Genomic DNA, 27130 nt, shown 5'->3' on the forward strand with positions numbered 1-27130 from the left:
GGGAGGGATAGAGGGAGAGACAGAAAGAGAGGGAGAGAGTGAGAGGGCAAGGAGGGAGACTAAAGGAAAGAGGGAGAGACAGAGAAAGACAGACAGACAAAGGGAGAGGGGGGAGGGAGGGATAGAGAGAGAGGGAGGGAGAGAGAGATAGAGAGAGAGAGCACAACACACATCAGTGACCCAGCGCAGGCCAGGGTGTCACACAACTCTCGGAGGAGGGGGGAGTCGGCCTTTGTAGTCGATGAAACCCCAGCGTACTTAATTTATGTTGCGTTGTAAGTTTATTGCAGCTCTCTGAAGATACTTCCTGGAAAGAAAAAAAAACAAAAAACAAAAACAAAACAAATCATGACCTCAATGGAAAACAATTTGTTTATTTTTCTTGAAATGACGCGAGACATGGCGAGCGATGGCGATCTCATCGATGGTGTTTTTCCCAGATAGCCCTTGACAAGTTGTCAACCTCAATTTCCCGTCTGTCAGCTTGAGTGTCGAGGTATGTCCCTATCTTGTTTGGACCTGCGTCTCGAGAGAGAGACGTACTCCATCCAGGTCGCCGAGTCGAGATTAACCTACGGGAGCCCCCACCCAATCCTCCAACAACGCCTTAAATGTAACCTCATAAATCTGCGTTTAGGTCCATTTTCCTCGGCTTCATGACGAGGCCCCGTGTTCTAAAGGCAATTATTCGGGTTTCAAATAAATAATTCATCAGCCAAGTCAATTTGCTTCTGCCCGACTCAGTCGGCTTCATTAGCCTGGAATGGGGGTGGTAAGGGTGGGGGTTAGCTGAGTTGCGACTGACGCCCAACACGAGCCATGAAGCATTCTACTAATTAATAAAAATTAAATTAATGTTTTGATGCACACCGATGTCGCTCGAAATGGGCGTTTCATGCACTGTACAGTCAAACCTGGCTTTTTGGGCATAATCCGTTCCAGAAAGCAGTTGAAAAACCGATGTGTTTGATAACCGAAACATTTCCCAGTATAATCAATGTCTGTTTTCTTTTCAAATCACGATTGAACAATACAAACGCGTCTACTCACAATGGATCGCTTTACGAGGATAATGTCCGATATGCGGAAATATCAGCCAAACACATCTGCTTTTTAATAAAAAATATATACATACAAATACACTAATGTGTTGGTCACAATGAGATGTGACACGAGGAAGTGACGTAGAATGAAGCGGAGGGGAGTCGAGTGGTGCATTCAAGTGCGTTTGTAAACCAAGGCATAAAAAATGCAACATTTTTGTTCAAAAACCGAATTGTTCAAGAACCGAGACGTTTGAAAACCCAGATTTGACTGTATGTGGCTTTTTACAGTACAGTGATACCTCAAATTCCGAACTGAATTGGTTCCTCGAAAAAGTGTGCCTTCCAAACATTAATTTCCCATTTAAATGATAATAATCCATTTCCAGGTCCCTATAAAACATAATTTTCTACTAAATAAGCCTTAAAACTACACAAAATATACCTTATTTATGTATGCTAAATGTGACATTGTATTGTAATTAAGGAAATAAACTGTACTGTATAATAAAGCCATTTTATTTACCTTTGTGATGGTCATTGATGGCTTGATGGAATGGAGTGGGAGGAGGTGGGAGAGAGGGAGTTACTGTTCCTACATTCCATAAGGACTGTAGGAAGAAGGTTTCATAGCTTATGCCCAGGAACGGACTTTTCTTCCTGTGTAATCAAAGTCCGGTTAGGCAAATCCAGCAGACATTTAAACAGCTTCTTCCCCCAAGCCATTAACTCTTTGAACTCTTTCAACAGTAGCCAAAATGGAACTGTATAGTGCCACTTAGCAGTTTTTTTGACAACGATACTAGTGCAGCGTGTTCTACCGGAAACAAATTCCTTGTGTGTCCTACATACTTGGCAATAAAGATGATTCTGATTCTGATCTTTTTCCAAAAAAGGCCGGTTTCATCAGAATTAAACACTTGATGAGGAACGTAGCCTTCTTCTTCCACCAAACGCACACCATGTTCGTGTTTTTGAGGATCTCCTTCTTCTGCTCGACCATAATTTTCTTTTGTGTCTTCTTCGGCTAAACACTAGCCTGTGGTGGGGTCTTTTTCGGATCCATAATAGCAAATGTATCCTTGATTACAAACCACGTACGCAATCAGAGAAAGGGGGTGTGGAAAAGATGTCCGGCAGCCACAGTGGCGCTGTTCGGCCGTGTGGTTTGGTTTTCTTCTGCCAAAAACTAGTCTGCAACTAGTCTGCCAGCCACCGTGGCGCTTCGTGTGTTTCCCGAAAACTAGTTTGTATGCTAATATTATATTGTCGCAAATTTAATGTTCGTAAGGCGAAAGGTTTCTTAGCTAAAGTGTTCGTAAGCCGAGATGTCACTGTACGTCTCCTGTCCCCTCCGACCCCTTTACAGCTGAAACGTTGACAAACATCTGCGTGCGACTGCTCCCGATTTTGCGCATGCACCCAAATTTGTTGTTTGCTTTGAGTTGGAGCGACAACACAACCACCCCCCCCTTCCCGACGTCTGGTTGGAACGATTGAAATTCCCAAAACTGCGCTATGGTGTTAATTGAAGCGCCCTGGAGAATTGCCCTGTTTTCACTCAACCTTGCAATGGACGTTTCTCATGGAGCCGTTTTTGGCCTCGCCTCACCGAGTCGAGTCATGTCGAGTCAACTCGCCCTGGTTCCCATTAAAAAGGCCGTCGAGCGGCGGGCGGTTCTTCTGGGAGCCCTGCGAGTAAATAGATCCCATTTCCATAGTACGTGTTTTGTTTTGGAGGCTCGCTGTTTTGCTTGGGCTCCTCTGCGTTAACTCAACTCAGGCCGCTTATGTCCTGCCTCCCCCCCCCCCCCATTCTCCCCTCCTCCTCCCCGGAGCAACCGTATTTATACTTCTTGATGGAGAACACAAACAAAACCCTGGTTTGACTCCATAGTTTCCATACCAGCGCTAGAAGAACAAACAAGATCCAGGCCGGCGAAGGCGAGGTGAGGAGATCTGCAATAAAAGTGAAATGGCGAAAGGAAGGATATGACAGATGTTTATATTTTGTCCTGGACTTGTAACACAACCTGATTGCTGTGTTTTAACAGCTGTTTGACCTTGTCCCCTCCTCCCCCACCCCTGTCCCTCTTTACTTTCCCCCCAACTTTCAAAGTCATGATGCAAGAATCCGGCACAGCGACAACAAGCAATGGCGCCGCGCTGCATCAAAATGGAGCCTCGAACGCAGAGAAGGAAGTTAAAGAAGGCGACGGCGAGGGTGCCACACCCCCATCGGAAGTAACCGCCGCCGATTTTGTGCATCTCCAGCAACACCAGGTACACCCACCCATACCCGCACTCCTCATTTTTACACCTGCCTTCACTTTATCAAGACATGTCATCAGCGAACCCCGCGCCGCCTCTTTAAAGTGCCAATTAATATTTCATTCATCTTCAAAGTACACGCAGTACATAAACACATTACTATTATTATTTATGTATATTGGGGCACTTTTTGCATATTTGAATAAGGGGAAGTGCTTCTTTCTTTCTCTCTTACTCTGTGCGATTGTGTTTGGTTGCAAATGTGTTTACCGTAGCGTGCCACTGGTGAGTTTTTTTGTTAAATATTCATGGAGGTGTTTGGACATATTTTAAGTGTGTAGGTGCAAGAAGATTTTGTTGACAGTCGGTCGGGGGGTGGGATTTAAAAAAAATAGTGACATTCATTGGGATGACGGCGTTTTCTCTGGATCGTTGTAAACAAACGTTGCACTCCAGGGAAACGCTCCGCTCTGATGTGCTAACCGATGAGGTGCGGAGTGGCGCGTCAACAAAAGCCCCCAAAAACATTTTCTCCCATCTCAGACAGGCACTTTCTGTTAGTGTCAGCGTTAGTGTTGGCGTGGCGTGCGGTGGCGTATTTCGTTGAAAAGATCAGTGTGTCTTCTGCCATCTTGGTCTCGCCCGACAGGGCAACCCGGGCCGTTGTCAGGAGCTGTTTGGTGATGATGGCGTGCCAGCCGTCTCTTGTCACGACTCATCCGTCGACTTTTTGCTCCAAGAGGGCGATAATATTGCAGATGAACGACAAAGCGACAATTCGCCGTTGCAATTCAATTATCTTGCGGCGCAGGTATGAAGGCTAAGCCGAGATGGCTTTGCCATCCTGCTTCTCCAACGTACGTTTGTCAGGCACCCGCTTAGGTGTTGTGTTTTTTTCCCCAGACAACACTCCTTTTTTGGGGGAGGGAGTATCGTTATGAGTTGAAGATTCTATTTATTTATTTATTTATTTATTTATTTTTATGTGTGTGTTTATCAGTGACGTGCGGTGAGGTTGATGGCTGATGAAGCACTGACGTCATCACAGTCAGATTTACAAACATGAACTCTACAGAGGAGCTTATTCACCATTTGATTGGCAACAGTTAACATGTTGTGTTTAAAATGTCACGTCAATTCTTTATCTATATAAACTGTAGCATAGAAAAAAAATAATGAAAAAAACGTTTTTATCGTGTTACCTTTACTGATAAATGAAGTCCATGCGCCGCTCCTTCTAAAGAAAGGCATCAATAACTTTCAGATATTGATGCAACAGTTTTAAAAGTCTCTCTATTTCTTTCAATTTAGAGATGTAATCCTCCATTCTTAAAATAAGACCAAGCAACACGAAAAAAATGACTGGATGGTTGCACTTCACTTGCTAACTGTTTACTGTCGCTTGCTCTCACTAATTCTATTATTCTGCAACCAAAGAGGCACAAGAAAAATCTGTAATCACCAGCGCCCCCTGTCATGAGGCAGGTGAACTGTGTGCCTCACCTATGTACACAATTTTGATGAAAATAAAATAAAATAAACACTGTACTACAGTGTTTATAATGTAAAGTGACTCTACATTATATCCACCAGCTAAAGTGTAGAAATTTAGTTCATATACTAAAATTGTTTGTACACTTCAATAGCGATATGCAGAGGGACAGCAATGCGGTCTCACTGCAGAGCAAGCCAGCAATGTTAGCATAGTCATTGCGCAATCCATGGTGAGGCTCAGCCGGCTGCTGCCTCACCGCTCGTCTCCACTTAGTATTTGAACGATAAATGAGAAGATTCAGCGATTTTGAAAAAAAAAAAAAAAAAAAACGGTGAAGTTAAATGGAAAAAACTTTCAAGTCGAAATCACTCAATAAATATAACTTTAATTTTTTTTTTTTCATTTGATATTGCCATGATGACAGGTGAGGCACGGCCTCACCTGCCTCCCCTGACTGCACGTCACTGGTGTTTATTCACTTCTGTATTTAGTTAGTTTATCATTCATTCATTCATTCATTCCATCTCTCTTCCCTTCCTTCCTTCATTCATTTTTTTAATTAATTTATTTTTAATTGAGTCAATGGTCTTTTTTGGGGGGGTGTTTTCCCTTCCCCCAAAAAATTCTAATCCTAATTTTACCATACCTAGACAACGTGCACGTCCTCGTGCTCATGATCTTGCTTGTTTGGAATTCATCAGTTCAAGAGCCACCAATTCCTGGATGACCATTGACTTCATCACACAATTTATGTCTGGAGGGGATATCAAATGGTGCATAGCATGTTTTAGGAAGATAAAAACTAATAAATGTAACAATATTTTTATTTTTAGTTGGTGGCGATTGAAGGTTTTTGTCTCACTCGTCAGTGTTGTTGTTTTTTTGGGGGGGAGTTGGGGCTTTGGGCCACTTTTTCCTCCTCACTCTGTCAGCCACACATCTTGGCTCCTTTTTTACCATCACAGGAGGAGTTTGTCGTCAGTGAGAAATTTGGAGCCACACTGAATTCATTACTGCAGTAGTATTAAAAAAAACCATGGATAACATTTCAATAACTGCAGGCCGCAGTTGAGTAAACAGATGAAACTTGATTCTCGCTGCCCCCACCCCTTTTTTGTGCGTCATTCTCGACCAGAGCTTTTTGCTTTGATTTGGTGAGATGCGCGCGAGGTGGTGTACAAACATGAGGGGGCAGGGGTATCACAATTAGGTGTTTGGTACCACAATTGGGCATTGAGGAATGGATGGACAACCGGCAAAAGCTCACTCGATGTACACTAATATTGGATGATTGTAGAAAGACGACTTTTGCCTTTTTAAACAAATCCGACGATACTTTGTGTTAATAAGGAGAAAGGTCAAAGTTGATAATGGGAGACGTCTTTTATGGCTTTTTTTTAACCAGAAATGTGTTCAGAATGTCTACATTTGATCCATTCTGCCGCCATCTTTTCCCCTCTTCTTCCATTGTTTATGCTGTTTCATTAACCCCCCCCCCCACCCTCATCCATCAGAAAGACTCACAAAAACCATCCAACATTCGGTTTAAACTCTATGAAGAAAAGAAACAGATCAATTGAAAATCTTTTCTGACTCCTGTGCAATTGTCATAGACTTCCTTAAGCGGGTAGGCGGAACCAACTTGGCAGTGACATATCATTTATTCTTATTAGGCGACGTAACAATGAAAGACAGTCCTCATTAATAAAGACGGGGGTGAAATAATTGTAATCTGTTTGATCATCTTGATTCTGACAGGGGAATTCATCTTTGGGACTAGTCAGATCTGGGGGAAGTGGACCATAAGCTTAACTCAAGCATGGCTGTTCGTGATATTAGATTCAAATGCAGCTTGATGAGAGAGAAAGTTGGGAGGGAAAAAAAGAACTCACGGCTGTCTTTGAAGGAATTGTGGAATTGAAGGCACGCTGCGTTTTGAGCAACACTGCAGAGGAACGATCTTCAATTGGAGTTTGTTACAAGGAAAATAATAAACATAGTCGGGCACTCAGTGCACATTGAGGCGATTGACCCTTTTACACATCAGCCAACTTACTATAGTGGAAAATCTAACATTTCTCGGTGGTGTCACAGGCATTTGCCTGTTTATTTTTACGAAAGTCTATCTATCTATCTATCTATCTATCTATCTATCTATCTATCTATCTATCTATCTATCTATCTATCTATCTATCTATCTATCTATCTATCTATCTATCTATCTATCTATCTATCTATCTATCTATCTATCTATCTGTGTGTCTGTATGTCTGTCTGTCTGTCTGTCTGTTTGGTAGCAAGCTTGGTCGCTAGGTAACTGTCTAGTTAGCTATCTAGATCTATCTATCTTTCTCTCTCTCTATCTATCTATCTATCTATCTATCTATCCATCCACTAACTACTGTTTTTATCTATCTTTCACTGCAGCGTAAATGATAATCAAAATCAAGACTCCCCACATGGATATTTTTCGGCCACCGATATGTATGAAAATATAAATGTAGTTCAGTAGGATTGTTTAGTGTAATGTGTATCAGTGTCCCACACAGTGTGCTACAGCTCAGCGGTGTTTGCCATACGATGAACTTTCTTTGTCCTGCTGCATTTAGTATTGTCGCGATGCTTTTACAAGATTTACTCCTTTTAAATCTACCTATGTTTGTTTTGCAGAAACTGTGGTTTAGTTACTGCATATGCTCACAAGGAAGTGAAGATAGTGTTGTGGACAATTGTGCAAAAAAAAGTTTTCTGATTCAACACTTTTGCAATTGCCAATTGTGTGAATCCTTCTGTTGCTTCTTTACGGTCTAATTTTGTCAAATACAGCAAACAACCAAATGGGAAACTACACCAGTCAGTTGCTTTCCTTCTCATCGCTGCCCAACAGCCGAGGTGCTCATGGTATTGCGTGTGGAGAGAAGCCAGTATGACACGCAGCACAGACTGCAGAAAGAGCTGAGAGGGCACTGATTTCCGTTTTGCATTATGCAAGTCATACATGAGTCCCTGCGGAGACTTGAGAAGGTAAAGATGCACTTTTCAGCTCGTCCGTCACCCACCACTATCCCATCGAGCTTTTGAGGACATTGGGACGAACGTTGTCGGATGATTACACTACGGTGGTCACACTGCACCAGAAGTTCTCCCTACTTTGTGGGGACATACCTGGACACCCTTTCATCCAATTGTTTGCCTTTTGAAGGCCCCTTCACATTATCCGACTGACGCGGACACCATTGCTCTGAAATAAATGTGCGCCTAGTCTCCATATGAACCCTGAGGGATTCTCAGGTATCTCCACCTGTTCTCTTCATCTTGTCGCAATATCACGCGAGGCCCAACGCAGCTTCTGCAATGCGGCTTATTGGAAAATCAACGAAAGAGGATAACATCAGTGTTATGACACTGCATATTGCCTTAAATTGCTTTATTGGTAAAATGATAGCACTCGTCCAATTGGAATAATTTCACGGAATCCCTCACAGATTAATTATGTTATCACACAACTGGCAACATCTGTCTTTATACCCAAGCACATGACAGTTTTATTACAGGCTAAATTTCTATGCTGGTTCTGGCAATTGATGTGGGATCTGATTATTAATCACAGGACAAAAAATGGGATCGGAATGATTTGAAAAATATTATTACAGTGGAACCTGCAAATATGAACAGCCTAAAAGGACGTACCAAAATTGGTACAAAAACCTGGAGTGTGTGAATGTGTAAGCTGCTTTTATTTTTCTCAATCGTTTCACCACAAAAGAGAGGAGCAGACAAAGCGAAACTGTTTGTGAAGATGTGAAACCGACCAGATACCACGTAGAGAAAGTCAAGGCACTGATTGAGTTTTCGTTTGTAGAGGCGATATTTCGTTGCCTTTGTCCATCAGTGTGCTGCTAAAAAAATGGTGGGGATGTGCAGAGTTGTCGTAACTACAGAGGAATAAAGTTGATGAGCCATACAATAAAACAATGGGGAAGAATAGTTGAAGCTAGGTTGGGGAGAAACTAGAGGTGGAGGTATGCCCTGGAAAGGAGAAGAATGAAGATCAGTCGCAACAAGACGGAATATATGTGTGTGAATGAGGGGTATCCAAGTACGAGAGCGATGCTACAGGGAGAAGAGATAAAGAAGGTGGAGGATTTTAAGTACTTGGGGTCAACTGTCCGGAGCAACGGAGTGTATGGAAAAGAGTTGAAGAAGTGTGTCCGGGCAGGCTGGAAAGGCTGGAGAAAAAATGTCAGGTGTGATAGAAGGATTTCAGCTAAGATGAAAGGAAAGGTGTATAAAACAATGGTGAGACCAGCCAGGATGTTTGGACTAGAGACAGTGCCATTGAAGAAAAGACAGGAAGCAGTGCTGGAGGTAGCAGAGATGAAGATGTTGAGGTTTTCTTTGGGAGTGACCAGGTTGGCTAGAATCAGGAATGAGTATATCAGAGGGACAACTCATATTAGAGGCTTTGGAGAGAAAGTCAGAGAGGCCAGACGGAGATGTTTTGGACATGTCCAGAGGAGAGAGAGTGACTATACCGGGAGAAGGATGCTGAGCCTTGAACTGCCAGGCAGGAGACCAAGAGGAAGACCAAAGGGGAGGTTTCTGGATGTTGTCAAAGTGGACATGAAGGTAGCTGGTGTGAGAGAAGAGGATGCACAAAACTGGGATAGATGGAGGACATTGATTCGCTGTGGCGACCGCTGAAGGGAAAAGCCGAAAGGAAAGGAAAGGAAGAAGATTTTTGTTGGAGCAAAAAAACAAAAACAAAAAAAAGAGCATTGGTCAAATAAGGAAATGCTAATGGCACTGACCGACAAGGTTTGGTTCACTAACATCCAAGCGGTGTTCGGAATTTAGGCAAAAGTAAGGTGGTGCCAAGCCCATTTCAAAATTTAAAAACAACTTACCGTATTTTCACAACCATAAGGCGCATATAAACGTCTCAGATTTTTTTGAAAATGTTCGGTGCGCCTGCGGACGTATTAGAGGCCACCATGAGGCGGACGTGGTAGAGAACATGAGGGGGGATGTGTGGGCGTGGTTTGTGTATACAAGAACAGGTATGTGCTTTATGCAGTACATTGCTGTTTTAACAACTCATAAAATGGCAAAGAGACATGGTTATGAAGCTCCTGCCGATTGTGATTTTTAAAAGAAAGACTTTGCGTAAAGAGACATTTCCAGAAGGCGTCATTATTAAGGCAAACGAAAAGGGCTGGATGTTACACCACAGTTTGCCAATGGATTGTGGATGCTTGGGGTAACGTGTCTGCTGGCACGGTGGTTCGAGCTTTCGGAAAGGCCGGCATAATTTCCGAGGAGCCGCACAGCACACAGAAAGTGACTGACCGTGAGGAAGGCGAACCTGCCACGTTGGTTTAGCGCAGCTGTTCGATTCTGAGACAGAGGATGAAGACTTTGATGGGTTTGATTACTGACTGTTACCGGTAATGTGCTTGTTTTTACCATGCCGACGCCTGTTGAGTGATGATTACAAAATGTTCTTTACTTTGTAATTAACAAATAAAGCACTACCAAACTCGGTTTTGCTCCCGATCTGTTTTTATAAATACGCACACTTGTATGCCTGTGTTGTGAGGCGGACGTACGTATGGCACATACGTACGTATGGTATATAAAACTTGCGTCCTTTCATCCGGTGCGCTCAATGTGTATGTTAAATACAGAAATGGCACACATAGATGAGACTGCGCCTTTTCATACGGTGCGCCCTTTGGTCGTGAAAATATGGTATACAGTAAACTCTTAAAATGCAGAAGTGAGTCTGTGAAATGATGCCAGAATAAGAGGACAAGCACCAATCGAGAGGTGATCACCGGCATTTTAGAGCAACTGGAGATGCTTTTTGGAGGATTGGCTGCATAATTTTGAAGTGTCCACAACTGTTTTAACAGGGCATGTGGAAGCTGCGGTGGGCAATGTATACGCTTCAAAATCAATGTCAAAGCCAGCGATTGATTAGCAAGCAGCTGAGGGTGTTCCCCGCCAACTACTGGGGTCGCCCTGCTGGGATCCTCGATCAGATATCGGATGGATGGATGTATGGGTGGTTGGGTGGATGGATGATTGGACAGATGGGCTGTTGGCTGGGTGTTTTCGTGTTTGTGTGGATGGATGTGTGGTTGGGTGGATGGATGGATGGATGGATGGATGGATGGGCTGGTGGGTGTTTGAGTGGGTGGTTGGGGTGAACGGATGGACGGGTGGATAGATGGTTGGATCGATAGTGGTCAAAATGTTTCAAGAAAACCTCTTCTTTCACACGGTTGTAACGTTTCCCCCGTAGTTGAGTGTCAATGATTTTTTTTGGGGGGGTCATTCTTTCAGGGCTTGCACTTGAGAGACTTAAAAAAAGCGCAGTCGCTCTTGAAAAACAGAGGCGCAGGGCCCATTCATTTTTAATGAGAGCGTTACTTTGAAAACTTGATGGAATTAATATGTATCAGTGAAGTCTTTCCTATGCGTAAAACTTGAGGGTAATTAATATTCATAGGCTGTGCTTGTTAACACCCCAATGCCAATGCAACGGAGATCCAATTAACATCGAATGGACCAATGGGAATTGCCCAGATACTGTAAGCCATTGAAATTGATAGCGGAGACTGTCTCCTTTTAAAACAATTATTTGTTTCATGCGGCTCTCGTCCTTGTCCGATGAAGCCAACAGTCAGGGGCTTGGCGAAAACTCTAAAGGTTTCGCCGTGCGTGGGCGCACCGTGAGACGCTGTCGACGTGTGCGCAGAGGGAATCACCTTCGCTGCTGGACTAATGTGGAATTCCTGTCCTCGCTTGAGTTTTTATATCTTATTCATCATTCCTTGGTACAGCGTTGGTAATAGATGGTTTGTTTTGGGAGGGGGCAGGCGGGGTTCCGCTTCTCTGTCACATCGCAAATCTTGCGATTGTCCAAGAAGCAAAGTGAAGCAAAGTGAAGGGAGCCATATGCCACGCTCCCAATTGTTTTCACACAGCATGCAGGTTTTGCGCTTAAGCACATACGAAGGGATTTGATTTCGGCTCCGCTCTTCCTGTTTTGAATTTGGATGTTTTCCTCTGGCCCGTGTGGATTTTCTCCAGGTACTCCGGTTTCCTCGAACACAGCAATTTTTTTTTTAAATGACACCAGGCGTGATTGCGAGCCATCCACCAGTTCAGGTTGACCCCCGCCTACTACTGTAATAATTGAAACCAACGGAGTCCAACATTTTTTTTTTCCACAGGCCATACTGTAGTTACGGTTTCGTCTCAGGGGGCCGTTATGAAATTGGGGAATGTTTTGGAATGCATTAGAATGTTTAATCCCCTCTACATATTACATATAGAGCACACAACAAATTAACTAAATCGCTGAATTTATTCGGGAATTGAAAAGTGTGAGGTGGAGCGTCGTTCCCGAATGTGTTCTTTTTTTTCTTGCGGGGGGTGCTGAGAAAGCACTGGTCAGACCTCTGGCAATGTGTTTCCCTTCCACGAGGGGGCAGTATTAGCATTTTGTCCATGTTAGCGCTTTGTTAAAGCTTCAGCTGTTGTTAAAGCGATATATAAATGTATATGTATGTCTTGTATTGTATTTTGAATAGCCTCCCTCATTTCAAACGCAGTTAACTCCAGACCCATATAACTTAGGAATTAACTATTTTTTTCTGATGAAAGAAGATAGTCGAATGTTTCTAATGCTGTATAGAATAATTATGTAGTCCTATAACTCAATATTCTATGATTCCTGCAATTTGATTGAAATGACAAAAACCCTGTCACTGAAGTGGACACGTATTTGCACATCATCTTGCAGTGAATGAATAACCAGTTTTCAAATTTTAATTAAAAAAAAAAAAGATTGTTTTTGGAGTTTACATGGCAGAATTTGAAAGTTTTGTTCGGACTTCAGCAAGCAACATAGAATTTCACATGTTTCATTTGGCTTTGGGGCCGAATAAAATGATATGGTGGGTCAGATTTGGGCTCTGGGCCTAGACTTTGACATCTGTGATTAAAACCAACTCGTTATCTCCCTTTCTATGGCACACATACCCAAATAAATAAATAATGCTCAGCGTGTAATGCAGATCATCCTTCATTGAAGCAAATGCGCCCGGGCAAAATGTGCATGTCTCAAGGTAAATGTGACAGATTGTCGCTCAACCATCACACGGGGTAGAAGTGATGAATGGCGTGCACGGCAGGGGATCTTGTTTGAGGGGGCCGCCATTCGCTGCGGATAGCGCGACATGGCATGATGAGAGATTCCTCGTCATAAACAACAGCCACGTTAATGCTGTATCTGAATGACGGCCACCATCAATGCCGAAAAGGAGCTCGTATAACTTGGGGGGCGGGGGCGGGCGCATTTCCTTTGGATGTGAGTTGAGTGTATTTTAAAGTGACAAGACGGCCATCGTTTAAATGAGTTTCAACAGGCGGAGAAAAGGACAAATGTGCGTACGTCCTTTACAGTCATGACTGTTGTTATTTACATGTTTACGACTTTTGACATGATGTAATGTGAAGGCTGGGTGAAAGTACTTGCTGGTAAATGACACAGAAAATAAGACCTTGATGTCTTCCCCCCACGTCCCATCCCACCCACCCGTTTTCCTTTTTTCCCCAAAAGGAGCAGGGTATGGTCTTCGTTTAAGTGAAGAAACATGAGCCTTGAACATAAGTAACTGTTTTTTACATTAGGTACTCCCCGGAGGTTTGTGAGAAAAAAGAAAATCAGGGCACTGTGCGAAATGCGAATGTGAAATCTTGCAGAAAGAAATATTGATGGACCGTTTTCTCCTTGACTGGAGTTGGATGACGCGCCTTGCAAGTCATCGAGTGGACGGTGCTGCTTCTGGGTGAACATTCAAGAAAGAATTGTGTCGGGAAAATATGTAATGTTGTTGTAATTGTATTTATTAATGTATTTGTGCATTTATTTATCCATCCATCCATTTTGCGAACCGCTTTTTCCTCATTAGGGTTGCGGGGGGTCCTGGAGCCGATGCCAGCCATCTTCTGGCACTAGGCAGGGGACACACTGAATTGGTTGCCAGCCAATCGCAGGGCACACAGAGACAAACATCCAGTTACTATCACACCTATTGACAATTTAGAGTGTTCAATCAGCCTGTTATGTATATTTTTGGAATGTGGGAGGAAACCGGAGGACCCGGAGAAACCTCTCGTGCGCTCAGGGAGAATGTGCAAACTCCACACAGCAAGGCCGGAACGGGTCTTGAACTCACGACCTCTGCACTGTAAAGCCCACGTGCCCTCTATTTATTTATTTGTCCGCTTATTTATTTATTTATTTATTTATTTGTTTATTTATTTTTAAAGATAATCCGCATTCCAAGACATTAGTGTTCTACAAGGCGACACATTGATATTTCATTTTGGCGAGACGCCAAAGGGCCTCGTGGAAGTGATTGTGGCAAGTCAGATGTCGCAGTTGATCGGTTCCCAATCACAAATGAATTTGTCATTTGCCCAAGCAGCAGCCAAAGGCGAGTTTGCACTCAACTTGCGTCAGTAACTTCACTTTTCAGAAGCGGAATCATCACGCTTAAATGAATGTATTGAGGCAAAGCTACTACATGGGAGCATCTGCTACCTTCCATCCGACCTATTTACAGTCAACCCTGGTAATAAACCTGTGTCGCTATGTAAACGTAATGGCATCTGGCTCGGCCGATCTTCACTGCAGCTTCTGTGTTCTATTCCCTGTCATGCGATATTCTGAAATGACATCATCAGTCCCAGTCATGAAATTCAAATTTTGATTGCAATCCACTCTTGTGTGTGGTATTCTATTTTGGGGCGTGGCCATGATGTTGGATTGTTGTTTTTTATTATAAGTATTAGGCGCATCCCCATTGAATGGTATATTTTCAAACGTTTTCCATATATAAGGCGCACCGACTATAAATTAAAAAAGCTTTCCAAATATAACATCTAAATATATAAAACTTTTCCATTTTTCAAGGCACGCCATTTGAGGCGCTAGAGTAGAGGTTGGAGTTACGCTCGACTTCTTCTCCCGGGGCTTAGGGGATATTGGTGGCAGAGGAATGGAGCCGGTGGCTGCTGACAGTAGTTGCGAGACTTGTTGTGGTTCAATATGATTTCACATATAAGACGCACCTGCACGCATAAGGTGCAGGGTCATCTTTGGAAGAAAATGAAAGCTTTTGCGTGCGCCTTATACTGTACATATAGGATGTGGTGAACAGGAAAAAAGTACAAATGCTGGTGTTTCGGTGGCGCCAATGAAAGGAAAAGCAAAACTCCCAGACAGGTGGCGCTCCAGTGGCGCTCACCAGGAAAAAAAAGAAAAAACATGGAGATGATTATGAATTTTTTAATTTCTCTCCGCAGATCTCTAATGATTGTATCCATGGATAGCCAAGGGCTCCAATTAAACATTAACATGCAAAAGTAAAGTTGGAAGCAGAGAGACAGTCTTTTGGATGGAACGGCGTGGAATATTTGGAGTGGCGTACCTAACAAGTCAGTCAGTTTATTCTTCACATGATTTCCATCACTCTTAATGACTCTATGACATTCAAGATGGCCGGTCCATGACATTCAAAATGGCAACCAGTCTTGACGATATTCTGTTCTGTTTGCATCACCTGTAGAAGAGATGGAACTCTCGGGCACTTCTAACGGCCCCTATTGCTGTGAGGCCTCCATTCTGCTTGGACGCCGCGATCTTCTTCTACTCTTCGCAAATAAAAGTGTCCATTGGGGAATGATCAAATTTGCGATTTGCGGCAAATTTATCTTCAGCGACAAGCAATTTGGTGCTCACCGTCTTGGCGCACGTGATCAACGAAAACAATAAATTGTGTTATCTTCAGCGGTGGAATCAAGATAGGGGCTGAAATGGGATTAATTCGGTGAGAAAGTTGACACAGGAAATTGATGCCCGGCTAGCGTTGCATCTGGCGAGGAAGAGAGGAAACCTTTTTTTTATTTTATTTTATCTTTTAACTTATCAGAAGGCTTGGCCTACAAAGTGTCCCAGATGTGTCCTCGCCTTGCAATGAGTGAGACCTGGTCCTGTCCAGTGTTAAATTGAAAAAAGGGCCACCGGGATGTGGAGGTCACCAGACAAGAGACTGAGCGGTCACAGAAACGTGATCAATTATCACAGTCGTCTCTTTCGGCTCTTCCAACGTCCCAACGGCACAATGAGAACATCACAAGGAAATGCGGAGCCGCTTCGGCGGGATTTTCAAATTAGCAAGGTGCCTCACGATTCATCTTTGCTTTTCACCAGGGGTTTGATGAGTTTACGGTTGCCTTGAACGTACGATTCTGAATGCTGGGGTCTTTGCTCACAATGTTTACGTGTCGATAAGCCGGCTTTTACAACGTACACTTTAACCAGTGGCGTTTGTGTGAAACATGGAGAGCTACTTTGAACACCCTTTACCATATATTCCGGACTATAAGGCCACAAAGGCTTAGTTATGCTGATGAAGTGATACCAGAGCAAATGAAGCTATCAGGCCATTCGTAGACCATAATCAGTCAGGACAAGAGAATCAATCAGTGTAGGCTCAGGAAATAGCATATCATAGCAATATCATGACAAAGGTCTGGCACCGCCACGTCTGGACAGTATATATCACAGGTGTCAAAGTCAAGGCCCGGGGGCCAAATCCGGCCCGCCACATCATTTTTTTCGGCCCTCGAAAGTATATCAAACTTGTGAAATTTCATGATGCTTGCTAAAATCTTAACCAAAATTTCATATTTTTAGATGTAAACCATAATAACAGTCATTATTGTTGACTTCAGATTTGAAAACTTGTTATTTATTAATTCGTTGTGCGCTCTAAATGTAATATGTGGAGGGGATTAAACATTCTAATGCCTTCCCTAAATTCATAATGGCCCTCGAGAGGAAGGCATAACCACAATGTGGCCCGCAGCAAAAAATGACTTTGACGCCCCTGGTGTGTGTGTGTGTGTGTGTGTGTGTGTGTGTGTGTGTATATATATATATATATATATATATATATATATATATATATATATATATATATATATATATATATATATATATATATATATATGTATATGTGTGTGTGTGTGTGTGTGTGTGTGTGTGTGTGTGTGTGTGTGTGTGTGTGTGCGTGTGTGTGTGTGTGTGTATGGCCAGAGCTACCGGCAAATTTTAGTTCGATGACGAAGCCTCTTGGATAAGACGCGAAACGTCCGACACTTTCAAAGAAGTACAGATGACGGCTGAAGAAACCTTTTCATCAATAACTCAAGAAAAAGAAAATTTGTTTATTTTTAAGAAATAAAAATAAGGCCAAAATATTCCATGAAAACCTCTCAGGAACATACTTTTCAGAGATGACCAACCTTCTTTAAAATGTTTATTTAATATGATATTGTGACCAACACTGATAAACACCAGGAATATTTTGGATCTCATAAAAATTGAGACAATACCACACACACGCCAACACGCACACACATACACACACACACAGAATTGAATTACCGTGGACAGGCACTCGCATTTTATCTGATCATGGATTTTTTTTTTAATTCACCTCAAGCTAATTCATGCATTAATTGATTGAGCAAGTTATGCTGGAATTGACAGCACGTAGACTGATTTCTAATAGAATCCCGTGTTTACCTTCAGGGGAGGTTCTTTTTTGGAGAGCATTAGCTTTGCTGCGTTTTGATTCTGTCAGAGATTTTCTCAGAGGAACCTGCGTTTAATTTGAATAATTACACAAAATGTGTTCTTTTGGTTTGCAGGGACATCAGAGCCCCAGATGAATAAAGAAGTAAATTACTATAAGAGGGGAAAAATGCAGGTAATTATTCTCAACGAGTAAATGAATGACCCATTGACGCTCGGTTTTAATTGATTCTGTAGAGGAAAATCATTTTATTACCCATTTTGATTCTTTTTTTCTGTGTTTTCATGTTTCATTTCACCATTTATATGTACTTTTCCCACTCAATTATGTCAACGTTTGCTAAAATGAACTAATATGAACTGCTATTGTTTACGCTCGCTTTGATGTGCTATTATTTGAACAACATGAAGACCAAACAATGCCCAACCTTTGGTCCATATCGTTTTTGTTGGTGGTCATCCACTTGTACACCTGTACAGGCTACGAGCCTTTCAAACCGTGGCGTATGTGGTGGCTGTGTTAAAGTGTGCCCCGCGTGAATTTTCATGGTGATGACACGGTGCCACTTAGCATGTAAATTCTTTTGCGATTCACCTCAAAGTGAACCCACCGTGAGCGATTCCGGTACCCGCTTAAAGACAAAGGTGTGTTTTTTATGACCATGCGAGGCATGTCCTTTCCAAGGCCCTCAAGTGCCGTATCCCACCATCCTCCCCTTTAATCACTGGATCAACTCCTCTCGTAAACTCCATCAGCTATGAATTTGTGTGTCTGCCCACACACACACACACACACACACACACACACACACACACACACACACACACACACACACACACACACACACACACACTGGCACTTATGTACCGCCGTGTTGCAAGGCAGGCGCTCCTTTGCCATTGTCCATTGTCAAACACAATCAGCAGAAATAGCGCTGTTGTAAGCTCCCTCGTATTAAATAGGTGATTATCAGTCATAAATACGTTTTTTTGCATATACATACTTATTGCAGAGATAGTTTTCTGGCTGTGCTTAATGAGAGTAATTTGATGTGCTTGAGAGATTGACGGTCCTTGGATTAATGCGGCAAGCCCCATTCCAGGAGAGAGTGAGATCTAAGATTCTTCACAGGTCGCGTGCTGCTCGAAGCAGCCCTTCTCGCACGGCAGCTAATGGAGTTGAACAGCAGTCTGTCAACCCCCAACCACCCCCCATCCCCACCCACTCCCCAGCAGCCAAGCATCTTGATAGCCCACGTGTCCTTGGTTCCTGCCATGTTTGTTGTTGGGACACCTTTTGCCACCCTGCCTTCTGTTTTGAGCTGCCTTGCCACAATGAACTTCTACAGGGGGAAAAAATCAATTTATATTGTAATTGGTACATCAACTTCCTCATTTCTGATTTTTAAACAAAAGGTTGAAAAAATTGAGTTTGAAGATATAACGTTTGGACCACCACCCCAAGTTCCATCATCTGCTTGTGAGACTGTAAGACATTACACTTGTATGATGACTGGTATGTCTAGACTCTGTAGGAGATTGCTTCTTTATGTGGCTGAAGCAATCAGACCACCCCCCTACCCCGCACCCTCCCTCCTTTTTGCTTTCTTTTATTCCTTTCAGCGAAGGATCACATTTCCCATCTTGGAATGGCTTCAGCAGAGACACGACTATTCCCAGGGATGCTGCAACTCAATCCAGAGCCAATTGGACGTGGCTGCGATTCATACACAGGCCTCCGCGTCAGCTCCGTAGACAGGGTGGGAATTCTTTCTGGCAGCTCGTGATGCGTAAGAAGTTAAGACACTCCGCGTCAGATGGACGATGGATTTCAAGCAGGTCTTTTGGATGCACGATGCAGAAAACGTTCTTTATCCCTTAAGTGGCGGCTGCAGGCCCAGATTATTCGGTGCCTATTTGATATGTTTAAAAGCAAAAGTACAAAGGATTTACTGGTTTTATAGGAGGTCACTGTGATATCGTGGAGCCAAATGTGGTAATTGTAAATAGCTGAAACACATTTGTGTGTTTTGGAGACATTGGTCATTTATCTGTGCGACGGCTACTGCGGGGTTGATCTGAAATCTCTGTCGTCACGGCGGCAGAATCAAGCACAGGGACATATTTTGATCAAGGCCTCGCCTCTCAAAGTTGACGGTCCTTTCGTTTGGACATTCTGGCGGTTGGTTTTAGGTTCCTCCACCTGAATATTGACGAGATTCATTCATATTCACCATGAGTGAATTGAAGGATTTCCGGATTTTCCCAGTCATATTCTCAAAGTTTTAAATGTATTGCAGTGTTGAGTCTGCTATGGACAAGGCAACGTTAGTCTCCCCGTTTTAAACAATATCATTCACGGCATGCATGATAAAATCCACACATTATAGGCAGGGTCTCACGCAGGCTTTTCGGAAATGCCCGTTTTCCCAAGCATAACGCGTCCCGCTAAAAAATGATGCAAGACTTCCAAAGAAGATGCAATACGGGGGAGAGGATGTTTTCTGATAGTTCGACGCAGTTGGCATCTATCTTCTTTCTCTCTTAAACTGCTCTATTTGTATTTTTTGTCAGATGGAATAATCCTTCAGGATCCCACGCTCAGAACAAAAGATGAGGTCAGGGAGAACGATGTAGCCAATGTTTGCCCTCTTCATTGACAATGCTGTCGCCCTAAGCTACATTTTGAGAGCTTTAGGGGGGTTGATGCTTTTGCTCAAGGCACCTGAATGAGGCAACACAGATTTTTTTTTCAGCGATGTGATCTTGGACTTTGGTCCATTTTGGTCTGAGGCTTTGCCCTCCCTGTGGTCCACTTTAAATCTATTCGAAATTCCAAAGACTTTGGAAATGCATCCAATGTGGAGACTTTAGGGTTGTGTCAATCCAATCAAATGCATGTTATTTTCAGAAGATCTTCATTTTCTTAGAGGTCACAAAGTGACGCAACAATCCTCAGATAACAAAAATGTGTCCAAATGCATCACCAAAAGCTTTGAATTTTTATTTCTTTATATTTTTTTAATACACAATGTAGCATTTAATATCCATATCATGGTGTGAAAAATGTCACCACTTTACTGCTTGGCTTCAAATCTATGCACCGACGTCTTGACACTTGGATGCCATCACAAATGCTTTCGTCTTTCCGGTCATCTGCCTGCTGTCACTCTGGACCAATCGCGCACATCTGTCTTATTTGTCTGTGCAGCCCCTCCCCGCCCTTTACTGTCGCGTCATTCAGTACCAAATCCGCACCTTAGATTTCAATGCGGTACTTGGTTCAAGGTGCACAGAATAAGAGACACGCCAGCGAGCACTGATGGACTTTCCGCTGGAGTGGACGAAATCAGCATCAAGAGCCCATAAGCTCGAGCGGAGTTGATGATGCCAGTAAGAAAACGCGCTATCTTCATGCTGCGTATTTTCACGAGGCAGCCCGGTTGCCTAATATGTCTGCTCTTATGAGTCATTTACTTCTTTAATTACTTTTAGCGGCAGATGCACAATGGCGGAGTAATGTGAATGATTTTTACTGCCACTTCATCATCTGCAGCCTCTCGAGTCGAAAGGCGTAATGGAGGCGGATGAGCGAGTCACAAAGAGAAACAATGTATAGTTGATGGCGGTTCATGTTGCTCGGGATCGTGTTTAAGGGTAATAAACAGGACCCCGATTCGGTAGCGGCAAGGTGAGGCTATAAGGCAGATGTGCCCGGTTATTTGTTTGGCAAAAGCGGACGCCACTGTCTTTGCGAGCACCATCGCCTACATGGCTTTCTTGGACTGTCCGGTTGCCGGCAAAAAAAAGTGACCCATACAGCAGCGGAAAAGCTTATTTACTGCGACCCTATGTGCTGCCAGTGCAACTCTTGGCAATCCATGTCATTTGCATATGCTTTTGGTACGCCTCGATGTGTTTGCTTTGTGGCTTGTGTACTTTCACTTGGTGTGATTTTCGCGTGCGGGCCACTCTGAATAGAGGCCTTCTTTTGCCATCTGTTGTTAAGCTGCTGGCTAAGCAAGGCTGGGGGAATCCAAACAAATGCAGAATACACAGGAAAACGGAAGCTGTCAGGCCCGCATAACTGCACTGACCTCCCTGGGTGAGCGAGGGGCTTGGGGAAGAGGGTGACTTTGCAAGTGTGCAGGCTCCACCCACTGCCCACAACTCCCTTTTCTTGTACAGTGATACTTTTCGCCTTATGAACATTAAATTCGCGAGAATATAATCTTGGCATACAAACTAGTTTTTGGGAGACACAAGGAGCGCCACAATGGCTGGCGGACTAGTATTCGGCGGAAGGACACCAAACTGTCTCATCCTCCTTAGCGCCAGGAGCGCGCCCCTCCCCTCCCTGATCTCCGGACTCACTCACCTGTTGCTCATTTCCTTGATTGTGCCTTCTGGCTATAAAAGCCATACGTTCCCGCTTGGTCCACGCCGGTGTTTTCTCTGTTGTTATCTCCCAGCAGTACGCAGGTTGTTCCCGTTTGTCCACTCGGTTGTCTTACTCCCTGTTTTGCCCTGCGTGTCTCAGTAAAAACCTTTTCTTGAACTTACCGTCTCCACCGTGTATTTCGGATCCAACCCTTACTATTTTTCTTCGTCCCTCGAGTCCTGTCACCACTCCTCGAGCAGGATGTGACATAATACACCGGCCAACCATGGATCTCGCCGGTGGAGACAAGTTCATATCCGCCTTAGCCCGTCAGGCGGAGCGTTCGAGCCAGCTGGCGCAAGCAGTCGCGGAGGTCCGCCACACCGTGTCCACGCTGGCTCAACGCCTACAGGAGGTTGAGACACGCCTCGCCACTCTGACGGCCCCTTTCTCCCCTCCCGTGAGTAGGCGTGAGATTCCCCTACTGCACCCATCACACTACGCAGGCGAACCCGGGCGCTGTGCTCAGTTCCTGATGCAGTTCTCGCTGGTTTTCGAACAACAACCTTCCGCCTATGTTGGCGATGAGGCCAAGGGAGCCTTCATAACCTGCCTGCTCACGGGCCAGGCCGAGTCCTGGGTGTTGGCTGTCCGGGAGTCCCAGCCTGAACTATGCTTCTCCCGGACTTTGTGGCAGAGCTGCGCCAAGTTTTCCACCACCCGGTCACAGAGTGCAAGGCGGAGGGACTCCTCCACGACTGCGTGCAAGGAACGCGTTCGGCCGCTGAATACTCCATCGCCTTCCGCATGCTGGCTGCCCGGAGTGGCTACAACGATCGAGCGCTGAGAGGAGTGTTTCGTCGCGGACTGAGTGCCGCTTTCAAAGACGAGTTGACCACCCGCGACGCTGGCACCACCCTCAGCGAGATGATCGATATAGACTTTTATGTCCGCCTGTGGTTATCAGCCGAGACGGCCCATCGCGTGTGGAAGGAGACCAGAGCCGCTCTGTCGCGCACGGCATCTCGGAACCAACACATCGCGGATCGTCGTCGCCGCCAGTCGCCGGTGTACCAGGTCGGGCAGGAGGTGTGGCTGTCCACAAGGGACCTCCGGTTGGCCGGGACATCTGCCAAACTGGGTCCACGGTTCACGGGTCCCTTTCCCATCGAGGCCATCCCGGTCTCGGTTAGGCTCCGGCTGCCACCCACGATGAGGATCCACCCGGTCTTCCACGTATCCCTCCTCAAGCCGGTGGAGATTAATGTTTGGAAGACACACTTTTTGCCTGACACACACTGTCTGGTAACCAATTAAGTTTGCAAGCTGAGGTATCACTGTATCTCTTTTACTTTTTTATGCATCCTACTTCCTCAGCCTTTCTCCAAAGTCCCTCACTTTATTCCCTCCTCATACCTTTTCTATTCTCTTGAGATTTTTTTTCCTCAAATCAATCCAATTGTGTTTCCTTGTTCACTCGAACCATTACAAGGAAGATAAATCCCCAAAATTCATGTAAACAGTTTATCGGCTCCTGTTCAAACATAGTAATTGTCAATTGATGAAATACACGTGTGTTGTGGAAACATTGGTCTTGGATGTGTGTGAGAAATAATTGACTACCTTTTTTCAATCAAATCCGATGAAGTTTTCGAAACATCTCAAGGGTACTTTAATATTTGTTTCATCCATCCATCCATATTCCGTACCGCTTATTCCTCATTAGGGTCGCGGGGGTGCTGGACCCTATCCCAGCCGTCTTCGGGTACAAAGCAGGGGACAACTTTCGGTTGCCAGCCAATCACATGGCACACAGAAACAAACAATCCGTAACTTTCACACGAATAACCCAGGGACAATTTTTAGTGTTCAATCAGCCTGCCATGCATGTTTTTGGAATGTGGGAGGAAACTGGAGGACCCGGAAAAAAACACACGCGGGCCCGATGAGAACATGCAAACTCCACACAGGAAGGCCGGACCGGGTCTTGAACTCACGACCACTGCACTGTGAAGCCGGCGTACTAACCACTCGACTACTAGGTCACCCTTATTTGTTTCATATGTTGCATATATATTAATGAAACAAAAAAATCAAACAGGCTGGACATTCTGGCTTAAATTTGAGCAGCAACATTAAGGGGCAAAAGGAATATCAGAAGTGAAAAACGATGGGTGAGAGTGCAATCAGCCGGAAAGTCAAACACATAACCTTGACATTTTGGCCCACGCTGGCGAAATCCCCTCAGAGGCCCCATACCGGCGGCGATCTTGTGAGACAGACTACATGAAGGGCTAACCTATCACTCAGGTTGTTGCTGGCTGTCTCTGAGCTGCCCTAATAATATCTTGTGAGACGTGTTTGTTAAGCAAATCGCTCTGAAGCGCACATAGCGGCTCCAGTCCCCGTGTACGTCTGGAAACATAGGCGCATCTCATTCCGTCTCCTGCTTTCGCCGCGGCCGCAGGGATCGAGTTACACCTGCTCGCACATCGTCTGGCAATTAGCAGCAATATGCCTCAAATCGTTACGCGTTCAAGGTCTCCACCACCTGTAGACGGGAGACAGACGTTTGGAGAACTCCAGCGATCAAAATGGACTTGGGGGTGAGGGTGGGTGCTGTCCTGTGTTTGACATCCCGAAAAGGCCGCCACTCCTAATCAGGCTTCTTGAATCACTTTTTCGCCTCATGTGACGTTACAGTATGAAGTCAGACCGTCCACGCGACTCATGCCCGTCGGCGCTTTGTCGAGTTGTTGCTGCTTTTTGTCATTGGGGTGGAGAGCTGGAGGTGGGGGGTTGATGTGTTGACTCCAGCTGAGAACTAACATGACTGCGTGGCAATGCTCTGAGCTGGGATTTGTAAGACACCAGAGCTGGCTTTAGCAGCAGGAAACCCCAAAGCCTGTAAATAATCCACACAGCAGACAGCACATAAAGACATCCAGTACTTTGCGGTTCTCTTATCACAGTTTGATGACCCTCGGGACAAAAGAGATGTTGCTCCCTTTTTTTCGCTAACATGACGCGGATAATATTTTTGCGCTTACTGTGTGAAATCCATCATGTAAAAGATGACGCCATCGAACAAATGCTAAATCTGCATCATTGATAAAGCTTGTCACGTGCCTCGGGTTGTTGTGTAATCACAGCCCCTGCAGGATTCACTCAGTTGTGTAGGAATTTGTAGTTACCACCCATCCCGGAACTCCCACCCCCACACAATGTGGGAGTTGGGTTTTAGTGCTATCATTTTATTTGTTACACAGTAACTTGCCCTCCTTCTGAACAATAGCGCCGTGTCCAATGGCGGAAGTGTTTCTGAGGATCAATATTCGCCTTTTCTACTGTAAACTCTTCAGGGGAAGCGGCGTAACTGACTCGCGCAGCTCAATTGTTGCACTTGTTGCCTTGATTTGTCGCTTCAATCAACCCATTCTCATGTTACGACGGGAAAGGCGGCTCAAATTCTTGAGTGCGACAGATGCCTCACGCCTGTCAGTGCTTCATTTTATCACACTTGGCCGAAGCGGATATCTGAACAGCATCGCATTTCAAGGCAGCGGTATCTCCAATCAGAAGAAGAGATTGCATGGTGTACCGCGGGGGGAGTTCGGAAATTGCCGAATGGCTGCTTGGTAAACACGGAGAGGCAGGTGATGTTATGGGTTGTTGCAATATATCAAAATGCATTTCTTGATTCTGCACTATGTACAGTTTGTTTTCTCTTATGGAACGGTTTTGCCCATTTACATTTGCACAGTATACAGTTGACATTTTTATTTTGTCATGCTTAGAATATCTTGTTTTCTATCCTTTCACCCCACCCCATCTCCATCCCTTTTCAATTGCTGCTGTGGACTGCAAATTTCCCCATTGTGGGACGAATAAAGGTATTCTGATTCTGATTCTGATTCTGATTCTGATTCTGATGTGCACGTGCCAGCTAACATTGGGCCTCCCGAATGTACTGGCTCGCCTTTTAAACAAATAAACTTGACAGTGACGTTTCCAGAAGGTGAAAAACAAAGTCCCAGTCAAGAATAAACATTTGCCGCTTTATTAAATTATAACCCAGAAGAATTGGTTCAGTGCCGTCTGGCAGCAATTTGATTTTAATTGGCCCAAGTCAAGATGATCATGACTCTGTTTTCAATTGTATGATTGCATAATTATTTCCCTCGCTATAATTAGAACGATGATTTCATATAAGCGTTGACATAAATAGAATGAGGCTGATAATCATTCTCATTCCCTGCAAAATTGCATTTGCTTAATTGAGATGGTCCTGAGGCAGGACTAGGGTGGCACCTTTTTTCAGAGCTGTCCAATGTCACATATCGACCACCATTGGTGAAAATCACTTCACACGACGTTATTGATATTATACTGTGGTATGATATATTGATTATTGTAACTCACTTCTCTTCAGTGTCAATCAGGAATTTCTCCATAAACTCCAACTCGTCCAAAATTCTTCAGCCTGGATCATCACCAGAACCCCCTCCTTTCACCACATCACCCCTGTCCTCCAGCACTCCACTGGCGACCTGTTAAACATCGAATCAAATTCAAAATACTTCTGTTTACATTCAAAGCCATCCATAACCTTGCCCCTCCCTATCTTTCTGACCTGCTTCAAATCTCTGTTCCCTCTCGGTCCCTCAGATCCTCATCCTCCCTTCACCTCTATGTGCCCTCTGCCCGTCTCACCACGATGGGATGCAGCGCTTTCAGCCGCTCTCCTCCCAAACTCTGGAATTCACTTCCACTCAACATCCGTAATATTGACTCCCTCCCTATTTTCAAGTCCCACCTCAAAACCCATCTGTTTAAAATTGATTTCAATGTCCAGTTCAATCTGCTATTTTATTACTATTTATCATTTGACTTATGGTTTTATTGTCATCTGCTTTGTTTTATTGTTTTTATTGTAAAGTGTCCTTGGGTGTTTTGAAAGGCGCTTGAAATTAAATGTATTATTATTATTATTATTATTATTATTATTATTATTATGTTATGTCCGAATATTTCTATGTCATTACAAGCGGACAAAAATAGTTTTGTAGATAAATGGGACACCTGTTTGACAACTTGAGAATTGCAGGTGCTGCGTTGTTCTCGTATGCTCCGAGAAAGTAGTTCACGAACGCGCCGCAGAGGCCAGCAGACGACGCGAGCAGGCAACGAGCAACGGTGGTGAATGATCCCACATTATTAGACCATGATGTCCAATTATGCGGCGTCAGCAATCGCATGCT

The 27130-nt window shown here is 44.2% G+C and overlaps 1 protein-coding gene across 6 annotated transcripts in view; it reads left to right on the plus strand.

The window, feature by feature from the left end:
• foxp1b (forkhead box P1b) overlaps positions 1-27130 on the plus strand; it is a 134800-nt gene that overhangs the window by 47514 nt on the left and 60156 nt on the right. For 4 of the 6 annotated variants that reach the window (XM_089010026.1, XM_089010027.1, XM_089010024.1 and 1 more), the window contains one exon: positions 3163-3326. In XM_089010026.1, the coding sequence (XP_088866152.1) occupies positions 3165-3326 (162 nt within the window). In that variant the 5' untranslated portion in view covers positions 3163-3164. Of the gene's footprint in view, positions 1-3162; positions 3327-17604; positions 17664-27130 lie in introns of all 6 variants that reach the window. The other 2 variants (XM_089010028.1, XM_089010029.1) reach the window with 1 other exon arrangement.

The sequence above is a fragment of the Hippocampus bargibanti genome, linkage group LG12, assembly GCF_051943395.1.
Source record: "Hippocampus bargibanti isolate YZ-2025 linkage group LG12, ASM5194339v1, whole genome shotgun sequence".
In the NCBI taxonomy this organism is placed as follows: domain Eukaryota; kingdom Metazoa; phylum Chordata; class Actinopteri; order Syngnathiformes; family Syngnathidae; genus Hippocampus; species Hippocampus bargibanti.